This window comes from Schistocerca piceifrons, chromosome 4 (genome assembly GCF_021461385.2).
Source record: "Schistocerca piceifrons isolate TAMUIC-IGC-003096 chromosome 4, iqSchPice1.1, whole genome shotgun sequence".
NCBI classification, from domain to species: Eukaryota; Metazoa; Arthropoda; class Insecta; order Orthoptera; family Acrididae; genus Schistocerca; species Schistocerca piceifrons.
Window position 1 is genome coordinate 514,828,755 of NC_060141.1, and position 14,118 is coordinate 514,842,872.

Consider the following 14,118-nt stretch of genomic DNA (forward strand, 5'->3'; position numbering starts at 1 on the left):
TTAATTTTATTGAAAATCTCTGCTTTTTAAATTCTCACCAACAGATGAACACTCCATATACTGTATTTACTCGAATCTAAGCCACACTTTTTTTCCGGTTTTTGTAATCCAAAAAACCGCTTGCGGCTTAGAATCGAGTGCAAAGCATGCGGGAATTCTGAAAAATGTTGGTAGGTGCCGCCACAACGAACTTCTGCCGTCGAATATATGTAGCGCTACACAGGCATGGTTTGTAGGCACAAAGATAAATACTGGCGCCAAAACCTCTGCGTCAGTAAAAAGCTTTTCTTCTCCGCCCCGAGTTTCGACCACTGCATTTTCATACATTATCGAACGAAGTAAATACAAACTCCGTATTGTTCATCTTCGAATGTAGCAGAATTTCAAGGTACTAAGAAAATCTGACTGGCAAGACCGTTTGGGATGTTTGTCAATATGGCCAACTCTACGTTCTGAAATTTTTCCTACCTGTGACAAGAGATGGTTGCTAATAGGAACTTTTATGAATTGTGAATCACATGCAGTATTCTCTTCACCATAAGAATAATACGAATATAAACATTTTGCCATGTTTTCTTTCGTGTTTGCTGCTATCTCATTTAAATCCTGCCTGCCTAATAAACTACGAAACTAGAGTGAGACAACAGCAAACGCGGAAGAATATATGTATCGTGTCATGTTTATATTCGTATTAAGTGATACAGTCAGAAATGAAGCACGGCAACTGACTTGATTTTCAAATCTAATTCTAATTTCTGTGCAGAATTTGATGTACTAAAGAAGCGACCGCAAAGATTTTCAAACGGAGAAAAATTTTCGCCTAACTCTCGTTCAGAACATGTTCTATCATACGCAGTCTATTATTTGGTTCTTGTTGATCATTATCAAAGAAAGCAGCAGTGTAAGTAACAACAAATAGCAGTCTCTTGCCATTGTTTTGCTAGTGAGACGATTCCTCTCTCTTTATTTTTATTGTTAGCGGCAGTAGCGCGCACAAAAGCAAGCCATGCCGCGAGCGGCGACAGTCTGTAAACATGCACTATCAGAATGCGACAAACAATGCATGACACAGTACAGTAATGCATTTTCAGCTTAGAGTGACGTAAACACCTATAACAAAGAAAACGGCACTTATCAGATCGAAGCAAAATAAGCAATAGATTAAAACCAGACGAAGCACGTGAAAAAGGAAGGGTACCCGTATAAATACGGACGGAGCACCTGACACATAGCAATGGCTACCTGGTAAAGCTTAACTGCTAAGCTTACGACTCGAACCAAACTACTGTAGCTGTATCGTCATTCATTAGACCTAAATTGTGTCTCATATTACAATGGACCAACTTTGATTCGATTTGGAGGTGAGGCCTAAAACTTTTCTCTCCCCTTGAATTTCGAGTCTCAAATTTCAGGTGCGGCTTAGATTCGGGAAATTTTTTTTCCTTTATTTTGAGTCTCATTTTTCAGGTGCGGCTTAGATTCGAGTGCGGCTTAGATTCGAGTAAATATGGTACCTGTGAATTCGCTCTAAATCAATCGGTAATAAAATTACTGACAGACCATCTGAGTAACTAAATATAAGAATTCAGCTTTTAGGCTGTTTCTTTTTGGCTTGGAAATTTTATTTTGTGATAAATGTCACCAACATGTGTCCATTTTTTCCTCTCTCTTAAAGAATACTTAATTCTGCTTATAAGGCCACAGAGTTACAGATGAAAGTACAAAGTTCATTTTGTGTGTTCCTTTAATTTATCTTTATAAGCTTTTTGCAAGCATGCAGGCCAGTATGTTCTGTTTAACATGTTACAAAATGAAACAAAAAATAATTAAGAAAGTTAATGCAAAGCACTAATCTGTTACTCTAGAACTAGTTCATTGCTGCATCAGGCCTAGTGGTTGGTAAAGCACGCGGTTAGAAATTGAGAGGTCATGGCATTGAGTCCTTGTTGGGCCACAGATTTTTCAGTTCGTTTTTTAACCTAGCCTTTAATGTAGCCTTCACCTTTCAGTGATATGAGAAATCACCAGAAATGACATATTGTCTGCATCCCATATTAAACTGTAGGTCTCCTTTCTCAGATTGGATAACTGTACTAGGTCAGGAATATAGCAGATGCTGAAACTGTGTCCAGTTGAAAGAACTCGTCCCAGGCCATTATGCCACATGAAATTATTATTATAATTTATTACTCCAAGTGGTAAACATCAGCTGAAAACATAATAAAATACATTTCACCAATAATGTGTAGTTACAGTTGCATGAAGTTTATCATACAGTGATAAATACCAACCACCATTTTCAGCATTAGCTGCTTTTGATTTACAGTGGCTAATGACTTTGGTGTTCAACTTTACATGTTGAAGTTTGCGATCCTGTTTTGATGATGGTTGTTCACGCAAACAGTAGTGCATTGTTCTTTCCATATTCCACTAGTATATCTTTCTGTATGCCCATTTTAGTAATATTCACATGAAAATGTAAACTTCTTTTCCTCTTACTCATTCATTTGTCTGCAATCCATGACTAACATCAACACCATTCCAGCATACTGGTTTTGATAATTTTGTTTTTACCACAGTTAGTTTTTAGCCTTACTCTGACACTCGCTCTGTTGAGTTTTTCAATTATTTGTTGAATTTCTCTTGCATCCAAAGCAAACAAAATAATATCATCTACAAACTGATGACATTTCCACTAATGTGTATTTCTACTTCATCTCAGTTTATTGATTTTTTTTGTCAAACTGCTTTGTCACTCCTTAATATCTTTTCTCTTAATACATACTCCTTGAGTTGTTGATTAATACAATTTTATTTGTAAGTTATATTTGAGCCCTTGTTTCTCTATTAACACTGGATTTATTTTGTTGGATTAGTGATAAGATTTTTGTAAGTTTATAGATCTTAGTTAAAGTGGGAATTGGCAGACAGTCCCCTATACTGTATCCACTTCTCAATTTTTTTGCTTTTCTTCCATGTTTAAAGCCCAACACAGTTATAGACAATTTGTCTGAAATATTGTTAAATAATTTATAGTAATGACAAAGGACAATTTCGGGAATAGTTCCATATATTTTCTCTGTTTCTTTATTGTGAATGTTAAGTATTGTTGCAGTGTTCCTGATAATGGGTATCATCTCCTTACACTTACACTCTTTGAATAATTCGGCTAGTTGCACATTCATTGCATGAACAATACATAGCTTTATAAAAATTTGAAAAAGTAGAAAGTATTTGTAGAGATTTTGGTGGCATGTGTCTTAGATGTGCTGACTAGGAATATATACAATCTTCACTGGATTATAGTCATGTCTAAATTATGTCATTCAAAGAAATATTTTGATTATGTCATGTATGAAATAAAATGAGACTTAAATTTATGTATATGTGTTGAACAGATTAAAAAATTGAACATCAAATTTAAAGTATTTCTTGAATATTTCTTGTTATTTTATTAATTTGGAATATTACTTTTTTTTACAAAGTCTTCAAAGAAAATTAGCTTAGAACTTTGATTGTATTCATATATTCCTATTGTTTCTCTACAGAAAAGTTGAAATTTAATCCACGGCCAGTCAATAAGAAACTTGAATTAGGTTCTGAGTCTCGCGTTTATTGCAAGGCACAGGGTTCAGATCCACCAATTATAAAATGGTTTAAGGTGAGTACTTCCTTGGTGCACACACTTGTGCTCTTATATAAATGTAATTCATGTTTCATAGTTATTTATCTTGTTTAACCTAATGTCTTCATTTAAAGCAACATATAACTGTTCATACAAGGCAAGATATTAGCATAAGCCAACTTATATTGATGTTAGTATGCAGTGCACATATGTAATGAGTGATAATCTTTACCAAGTATCCACATTAACTTCAGATACAGAAAACAGATGAGAAGTTCTAGCTGTCTAAAATAGAAAAATCCTGCTGAACAATTTCAGTAATTCAGATGATATGTGATAACTTAAATTTGCAAATTTGCAAGGACTCTTTCATACACAGGTATTGTTGAAAATGCTAAGTAAAATACACATTTGCCAATTTACCACTTCCAATGTTCTTGTAGTATCTTGGAAATATATATATATATATATATATATATATATATATATATATATATATATATATATATATATATATATATATATATATATAAAAACAAAGATGATGTGACTTAACAAACGAAAGCACTGGCAGGTCGATAGACACACAAACAAACACAAACATACATACAAAATTCCAGCTTTCACAACCAATGGTTGCTTCATCAGGAAAGAGGGAAGGAGAGGGAAAGACGAAAGGATGTGGGTTTTAAGGGAGAGGGTAAGGAGTCATTCCAGTCCCGGGAGCGGAAAGACTTACCTTAGGGGGAAAAAAGGACAGGTATACACTCGCATACACACACATATCCATCCGCACATACACAGACACAAATAGACATTTGTAAAGGCAAAGAGTTTGGGTAGAGATGTCAGTTGAGGCGGAAGTACATAGGCAAAGATGTTGTTGAATGACAGGAGAGGTATGAGCGGCGGCAACTTGAAATTAGCGGAGGTTGAGGCCTGGCGGGTAACGAGAAGAGAGGATATACTGAAGGGCAAGTTCCCATCTCCGGAGTTCTGACAGGTTGGTGTTAGTGGGAAGTATCCAGATAACCCGGACGGTGTAACACTGTGCCAAGATGTGCTGGCCGTGCACCAAGGCATGTTTAGCCACAGGGTGATCCTCATTACCAACAAACACTGTCTGCCTGTGTCCATTCATGCGAATGGACAGTTTGTTGCTGGTCATTCCCACATAGAAAGCTTCACAGTGTAGGCAGGTCAGTAGGTAAATCACGTGGGTGCTTTCACACGTGGCTCTGCCTTTGATCGTTTACACCTTCCGGGTTACAGGACTGGAGTAGGTGGTGGTGGGAGGGTGCATGGGACAGGTTTTACACCAAGGGCGGTTACAAGGGTAGGAGACAGAGGGTAGGGAAGGTGGTTTGGGGATTTCATAGGGATGAACTAAGAGGTTACGAAGGTTAGGTGGACGGCGGAAAGACACTCTTGGTGGAGTGGGAAGATTTCATGAAGGATGGATTTCATTTCAGGGCAGGATTTGAGGAAGTCGTATCCCTGCTGGAGAGCCACATTCAGAATCTGATCCAGTTCCGGAAAGTATCCTGTCACAAGTGGGGCACTCTTGGGGTTCTTATGTGGGAGGTTCTGGGTTTGAGGGGATGAGGAAGTGGCTCTGGTTATTTGCTTCTGTACCAGGTCGGGAGGGTAGTTGCGGGATGCGAAAGCTGTTTTCAGGTTGTTGGTGTAATGGTTCAGGGCTTCCGGACTGGAGCAGATTCGTTTGCCACGAAGACCTAGGCTGTAGGGAAGGGACTGTTTGATGTGGAATGGGTGGCAGCTGTCATAATGGAGGTACTGTTGTTTGTTGGTGGGTTTGATGTGGATGGACGTGTGAAGCTGGCCATTGGACAGGTGGAGGTCAATGTCAAGGAAAGTGGCATGGGATTTGGAGTAGGACCAGCTGAATCTGATGGAACCAAAGGAGTTGAGGTTGGAGAGGAAATTCTGGAGTTCTTTTTCACTGTTGGTCCAGATCATGAAGATGTCATCAATAAATCTGTACCAAACTTTGGGTTGGCAGGCTTGGGTAACCAAGAAGGCTTCCTCTAAGCGACCCATAAATAGGTTGGCATACGAGGGGGCCATCCTGGTACCCATTGCTGTTCCCTTTAGTTGTTGGTATGTCTGGCCTTCGAAGGTGAAGAAGTTGTGGGTCAGGATGAAGCTGGCTAAGGTAGGGTGGCAGACATTTGTAAAGTGTCTGTGTGTGTATGTGTGGGTGGATATGTGTGTGTGTGCGAGTGTATACCTGTCCTTTTTTCCCCCTAAAGTAAGTCTTTCCGCTCCCGAGATTGGAATGACTCCTTACCCTCTCCCTTAAAACCCATATCCTTTTGTCTTTCCTTCTCCTTCCCTCTTTCCTGACGAGGCAACCATTGGTTGCGAAAGCTAGAATTTTGTGTGTATGTTTGTGTTTGTTTGTGTGTCTATCGACCTGCCAGCGCTTTTGTTTGGTAAGTTTCATCATCTTTCTTTTTAGATATATTTTTCCCACGTGGAATGTTTCCCTCTATTATATATATATATATATATATATATATATATATCTATATATATATATGGGGGGGGAGAAAAAAATAATTATGAATATAACAAGATTAGAAGTGTCATCATATATGCTTTCTGATGTAATGGATTGTCGTATTGCAATGTAATATCCATATCAAAGCCTTGTGTTTTCTTAGCCACTAAAATCACTGTGCCACTACTTTTTATGGATGTAGGTGAAAAATTTAACAATGTTATGATTAAGGTTTTGAATTATTTTGGACTATTACAGGTCATTAAGTTTCACATGGAATAAGTCATATGTATCATTGCAACACTTTTATTTTTGTAAAATTGGTCTCTATAATAATATGTTTTGGGAATAACTGAGAGAACTGTTCATAGCCCTTTTTTTGCCTCAGTGTGCGAGCAATGAGGCACTTTTTGCTGAACATTTTCGTTAAATCGATTCTCCCTCTCACTTAATACTTCAGTTTTCCGATTCATGTTTGTGTAATCCATAAATCTATTGAAGAATGAAGTTGCAAATGGACAAACCTGTCTCACTTATTTACAGATTTTTACACTTCTTTCATTTATATTTATCTGTGTCATCTTTATTTCCAACAATTTCATATTTTTGCATACTCTAAGGTTGATGAGATCATCTACCCAAACCTAAAATCCAGCTGTTGCTACTCCATATAATATCCATCTATGCTGACAGTACTATGCAGTGTTATGCAACATTCACTAAAGCACCAAAGAAACTGATATAGGCATGCATATTGAAATACAGAGATATGTAAACAGGCAGAATATGGCACTGCAGTTGGCTACGCCTATATAAGTCAACAGGTGTCTGGTGCAGTTGTTAGATTGGCTTCTGCTGCAACAATGGCAGTTTATCTACATTTAAGTGAGCTTTAACGTAGTGTTATAGTTGGCGCATGAACTATGGCACACAGCATCTCAGAGGTTGCAATGAAGTGTGGATTTTCCCGTACAACCATTTCATGAGTGTACCATGAATATCAGGAATCCGATAAAACTTGAAATCTCTGACAATGCTGCAGCCGGAAAAAGATCCTGCAAGAACAATGACTGAAGACAATCATTCAGTGTGGCAGAAGTGCAACACTTCTGCAAATTACTGCAGATTTCAATGCTGGACCATCAACAAGTGTGAGCCATTGAATGAAACATCATCGATATGGGCTTTCGGAGCCGGAAGTCCACTCATATACTCTAGATGACTGCACAACACAAAGCTTTACATCTTGCCTGTGCCTATCAGTACCGACATTCGACTGTTGATGACTGGAAACTTGTTGCCTGGTTGGATGAGTCTCATTTCAAATTGTATCGAGCAAGTGGATGTGTACGGGTATGGAGACAACTCATGAACCTATGGACCCTGCTTGTCAGTAGGGGACTGTTCAAGCTGTGGAGGCTCTGTAATGGTGTGGAGTGTGTGCAGTTGGAGTGATACAGGACCCCTGATACGTCTCGATACGACTCTGACAGGTGACAGATATGTAAACATCCTGTCTGATTACCTGCATCCATTCATGTCCATTGTGCATTCTGATAGACTTGGGCAATTCCAGCAGGACATGTGGCACCCGAAAAGTCCAGAATTTCTACAGAGTGGCTCCAGGAACACACTTCTGAGTTTAAACGCCTCTGCTGGCCACCAGACTCCCCAGACATGAACATTATTGAGCATATCTGGGATGCCTTGCAACATGCTGTTCAGAAGAGATCTCCAACTCTTCGTACTCTTATGGATTTATGGATGGCCCTGCAGGATTCAAGGTGTCAATTCGTGCCAGCACTACTTCAGACATTAGTTGATTCCATGCTATGTAGTGGTGTGGGACTTCTGTGGGGGCCCTACACAATATTAGGCAGCTGTACCAATTTCTTTGGCTCTTCAGTGTATATCAAACTTTGATGAGATGTTCACCCCCAATAGGAATTAAATGATTAACTTTCATTCCATTTGGAACTGGTGCCCATCACCAACTTCAGTGTGAGGTGTATCCCTCCCCCACAGACATGAATATACTCTTGTATTATTGTTGCATGCAAAGAAACAGACCCCAGATATTATCCTGAGACATTTCTTGCCATACTTGAAGAACATGTTTGTGAGGCATGATGACTGACAGCGGGAAGATGACATGAGGGTATGTGTCTTCCCAGTATTCAGCCTTCCTCCACCAATTACCAAATCAGTTCTGTTGTTAAATCCAACAGCTATCCACACCATGAGAAAATTGAAGTGACATGGGTTTTGAGAATCTCTGCTTCCTGTGATCTTTCACCAGTTCATCTATGAACAGAAATAAGACTCCTCGATAAATACCACAGAAGGACTTTCAGTGGCCCAATTGACTCTGGCTGTACACTGTGCAAGTCTCTATTGTTTGTGGTATGATGTCAGCAGCAAAAAATGCATGGCAACTCTAGATATCAACCTAGCTTCCAGTAATCCATTCCTGATGATTTATGATGACCCTCTGCAGGACCCATGGCTAATCTTTTTCCCACACTGTCATTGTGAGTTCATCTCTGCATGGCAGGCAACTGTCTGCATAATCTGTCAAAGATACTTCCATGTCCCTCATGACAATGATTCAGTAATGCTGGGCACACCCAGTCACCATGTACTTACATCATTCTTCATCTGTAGGAATGAACCACTTTTTTAAAACTGAAATGGCTTGCATAAGGATGAAATTTTAATCAACATATTTCACAGGCATGAAAATACTGGAGTATCAGTTTGATAGCATCCAGCTAAGTTGCATATGATTAACACTTTTCATTTCTGTCAGTGTTGTTTGTGTAATAATAGCTCAAAATCTTTCTGCAGCTGCTTTGGGCATTCATTCATTCATTGAGTTCTATAGATAACAGTTTCTTTCACAGGGTGAGGTATGTCATTTACTTTTACTTTCTTTATCAATAAATTTCCCTATATATATATATATATATATATATATATATATATATATATATATATATATATATATATATATATATATATCCACGTAGCAGTTTCATTCGTTTGTTGTCAAAACATCTTTTTATTTTTTTCGTTTCCATCAGATAAAAAGATGTTTCCATATATTTGTATACTGCCTGACAAGAAAAATGAAGCACCAAGAAGACATTTCCTGATGTCAGTGTAACTTTGTAGATGTACAAACCATTGGCGTGTGTGAAAATAATCAGAATTGCAATCCTCTCTGCAGCTAGAATGGCCACCAGAATGTATTAGCGTTATTCATTTGCTGAGTATGATATACACTGAGGTGTCAAAAGTCATGGGATACCTGCTAATGTTGCTTTGGACCTCCTTTTGCCCATCACAGTGTAACAACTCAACTTGGTATGGACTCAATAAGTCATTGGAAGTCCCTTGCAGAATTACTGATCCATGCTGCCTCTATAGCTGTCCATAATTATGAAAGTGTTGCCAAGCAGGATTTCATGCATGAACTGATCTCTGATTACATTCCATAAATGTTTAACATGATTCATGTTGTGAAATCTGGATGGACAGATCATTTGCTCGCGTTGTCTAGAATGTTCTTCAGACTAATCGTGAACAGTTGTGGCATGGTAACATGATGTACTTCATCCATAAAAGTTCCATTGTTGTCTGGAAACATGAAGGCTTTGAAAGACTGCAAATGGTCTACAAGAGGCCGAACAGACCAGAGGAAACACTCCATTCCAAGTGAACACAGCCCACGCTGTAATGGAGCCACCACCAGCTTGCACAATGCCTTGTTGACAACTTGGGTCCTTGGCTTTGTGTTGTGTGCACCACACTCAAACCCTACTACCAGCTCTTACCAATTGAAATCAGGGCTCATCTGACCAAGTCATGGTTTTCCAGTCATCTAGAGTCCAACCAATATGGTCACAGGCCCAGGAGAGGTGCTGCAGATGATGTTGTGCTGTTAGCAAAGACACTCACATTGATTGTCTGCTGCCATAGCCCATTAATATTAAATTTCACCACACAGATTCATTTGTTGTATGTTCCACATTGATATCTGTGGTTATTTCACACATTGTTGGTTGTCTGTTAGCACTGACAATTCTGTGCAAATGCTGCTGCCTTCATTGTTAAGTAAAGGTTGTCAGCCATTGTGTTGTGTGTGGTGAGATGTTATGCATGAAATTTTGTATTCTTGGCACACTCTTGACACTGTGGATCTTGAAACATTGAATTCTCTAATGATTTCCAAAATGGAATGTCCCATGCATCTAGCTCTAACTACCATTTAGCTACTAGTTCCCATCACGCAGCCATAACCACAATGGAAAACTTTTAACATGAATGACCTGATTGCAAATGACAGCTCTGCCAGTGCACTGCCCTTTTCTAGATGTGTGCGCTATACTACTGCCATCTATTTACGTGCATATTGCTATCCCATGACTTTTATCACCTCAGTGCATAAGGGGCGTGAACAGTGCCACATGTAGACATCACTGTGAGTGGAATGAAGATGTCACACCTGGAGAGAGGAGATGCACTGCGGGGCTGCTCCTTTTGTCTGCTCTGGGGAGTCATTGGGTATGATTTCAAGACACAGCTGACAGTGATTGGGGGAACTTTGATGGCACAATGGTGTGTCACAGGTATGTCATGGACATCCTGCGCCCTCATGCATTACCTCCCAAGCAACAGCATCATGATGCTATTTTTCAGCCGGTCAGTACTCATCTACATGTCACCTGTCCCTACCAACTGTCTACTGTCTGACACTTCTGTGGTCAAGAAGATCCTCATATATGTCCACGATGGAAAATGTATGGTGCCAGCTTGGACATCAACTCTGCACCAATGCCAGTATCCAGGTTGTCAAGGACCACTTACAACAGCTGTGGTCAGCCTGACCAGAATTTACATCTCCTCTTTTTATTGCATAATTTTATAAAGTGGGAGATATTTTATAAGATACCACTAAACAAAGACAAGGAAACCATAACGTGACATTGGCAAGCCCTTTGATTTTATATCATGAAATTCTACCAGACAAATTTGAAAATTATGGTTTTAAAGGTATGGATGGAGTGATGTATCAACAACAGAGTACAGAGGGTCACATTAACAAATGGTACTACAGGAATGGAACTAAATTTAGAGTGGGGATTAGTATATAAAAAGCTAGCTTACTTTCACTCAGTACTGTCCTGTGGTATAATCTTTGGGGTACTGCAGGTAATGTCAGAAAATATTCATTCTACAGACACATGCAGTAAGAACATTATACTGCTTCAGTCACTTTTACTTTAAACATCACTCAATGTATCAATGGTCATGCAATCATCATCAAGGTGTACATTGAAGTGTTTACATCTTAATCTTCCTGACAGTAATTCCATGGCCAGTGAAATGTGATGAAGTGTAAATTGATGATTTTTTAAAATATATATTATCTAATCCATCACAGAACTTGACAAACAGTTTGTTATGGACAAAACATTTACTAAGAATCCAGGCAAGAAATTGAAACTCCCCAGCTATTCAAAACTTATATGAATGAGGAGTCGTCAGTATGCAGAATGAACTCCACATAACAGCAGGAAACACAGGAATGGACAGTATCCTAAGTTTCTGGAATTGTATAAATGCATTTTAATCTTGAAAGCAGTGATGCAGGAAGTTACTTTATTTTTATTGGTGGCACAGTAGGAGAAATACTGTATAGTCTGCTTTGTGTGGTATAATTCTGTTCTCTCAGTGCTTTTTTGTCAGTCTAAGACTAATGACAAGCATTTGTTCTACCTCTAATCACTTATTTCAGACAGAAACTCTTTGATCATACAAACCTATGTTGTCATGGATTAAAAGTTTGCTCTAATGAAGGTAGGCAGATTATTGACAGTGTGTGGCAGTAACAGGGAATGGTTGGTCTGATAGCTAATGTGACACTTCAGATGACACTGTATTTTTGTTTTGAATAGTGGCATAGTGGCAACACTGATGACCATATTAAAGTGATTATATGTATTTATTTGTACTGGAGATCAAGAATAACATTATTTAATGTTCGTGTTTGTTATTCGAAGCTGAATGTCATCTCAAACATTGAATGAAACTGAGGATCTGTAAGTTTGGTGAAACAATATCAATTATGTCAAGTATATCCATGGCAGTTGTCTATTTCAAAGACTGATGTAAATTTTCTCAATAATTAATCACCATTGTAACTGTTGGACATTCTCTGATTTGAGATCATATATTAAAATACATTTACAGCAGTCTTCAAAACACAGTTTTATACATATACATGCACATGTACATATATACACATACATATATCTAAAAACAAAGATGATGTGACTTACCAAACGAAAGTGCTGGCAGGTCGATAGACACACAAACAAACACAAACATACACACAAAATTCAAGCTTTCACAACAGACTGTTGCCTCATCAGGAAAGAGGGAAGGAGAGGGAAAGACGAAAGGATGTGGGTTTTAAGGGAAAGGGTAAGGAGTCATTCCAATCCCGGGAGCGGAAAGACTTACCTTAGGGGGAAAAAAGGACGGGTATACACTTGCACACACACACATATCCATCCACACATATACAGACACCAATATGCATATACACATGCATGCATAAATACATACATAGTTATAAGCTGTGAGGATGGGGTGTGAGTCGTGCTTGAATAGCTCAGATGATAGAGCACTTGCCCGTGAAAGACAAAGCCTCAAGTTTGAGTCTCCTTCCGACACACAGTTTTAATCTGCCAGGAAGTTTCATATCAGCGCATACTCTGCTGCAGAGTGAAAATCTTGTTCTGGATACATAGTTATATATACATAAATACATATTTACACCATTTCTCTCTCTCTCTCTCTCTCTCTCTCTCTTTCACTCACGCGCGCACGCCTGCACACACACACACACACACACACACACACACACACACACACACACACAGCAGAACCTCATGCAGACAAAAATTTAGTAAATGGGAAGTATTGGCAGAGAATGAAATAACCTACAGACCAGAGACAAAGTGGACTGAAAAAGGAAAAGCAATCAGTGGAGAAAAAATGAGAGCTGCTTGGGAATCCTGAAGATGAAACACAGTAACTTGGCATGATCCAATAGGCTCCCATTGCAGATGATGATGATAAGCAGCAATGCCACAAGTACTTGATTATACTTGCAAACTCATGTACTAGCTCATCTCTCCACGCTGGTAGAGTCCACATGTGCCCCACGAGACTCAGTCCACATGTACCCCACAAGACTTAGTCCACATGTACCCCACAAGACTCAAGTGATAAGTTTATGGTTAAGTGGGCAGTGGCAGGGAGATTTGCGAATTGAGTCTCTGGGCATATGGAGATTGCGAGATTAGAGATGATGTCATAGGACATGCTGGTGAGTTTAAAGTGAGTATACGGAGCTCACTTCTGATCTCTAGTACCGACTAGTGGAAAGTTGTTTTATTGATAGAAAATAGGTAGATCGCATTGCATAATTTTATTTTTTATGGTGATAAATTTTGTTTAAACTGGTAGTAAATAAAAATTTATTTCATCAACAGGGTTTGATGGTACAGAAATACGAGATTCTGTAAGTTTCTGGAAAACTTCAGTTTAAACACAGAAATAGGAGAAAATAGTTGGCTTCTCCCCATTACCATTCCCTTACTCTGTAGCTACTCCTAATTAACTCTATAGTTGATTTAATCAGTGCTTAATGATTATATTTTTAATGCATTTTTTGTTTCATCTAGGAGGGAGAAAATATGTTTGAACTTCCAAAGCATGTGCAAGACCACAATGGCACGTTAGTTTTTTCTAGAGTTACTATGAATGATAAGGGACGATACACATGTGTCGCAACAAACACTCAGGGTATTATAAATGCAACAATAAACATTGATGTAATAGGTGAGTTTACATTCAGATATTAAGTGCATTGAGACAAACAATTTTACAGTTAATA

At 38.7% G+C, this 14,118-nt stretch overlaps 1 protein-coding gene across 1 annotated transcript in view; it reads left to right on the forward strand.

Annotated features, from left to right (window-relative positions):
* LOC124795955 (inactive tyrosine-protein kinase 7-like) overlaps positions 1 to 14,118 on the forward strand; it is a gene marked incomplete at its 5' end in the record, with an annotated part of 453,772 nt that overhangs the window by 419,361 nt on the left and 20,293 nt on the right. The window contains 2 exons of the mRNA XM_047260035.1: positions 3,549 to 3,661; positions 13,907 to 14,063. Coding sequence (XP_047115991.1) covers positions 3,549 to 3,661; positions 13,907 to 14,063 — 270 coding nt within the window. The remainder of the gene's footprint in view (positions 1 to 3,548; positions 3,662 to 13,906; positions 14,064 to 14,118) is intronic.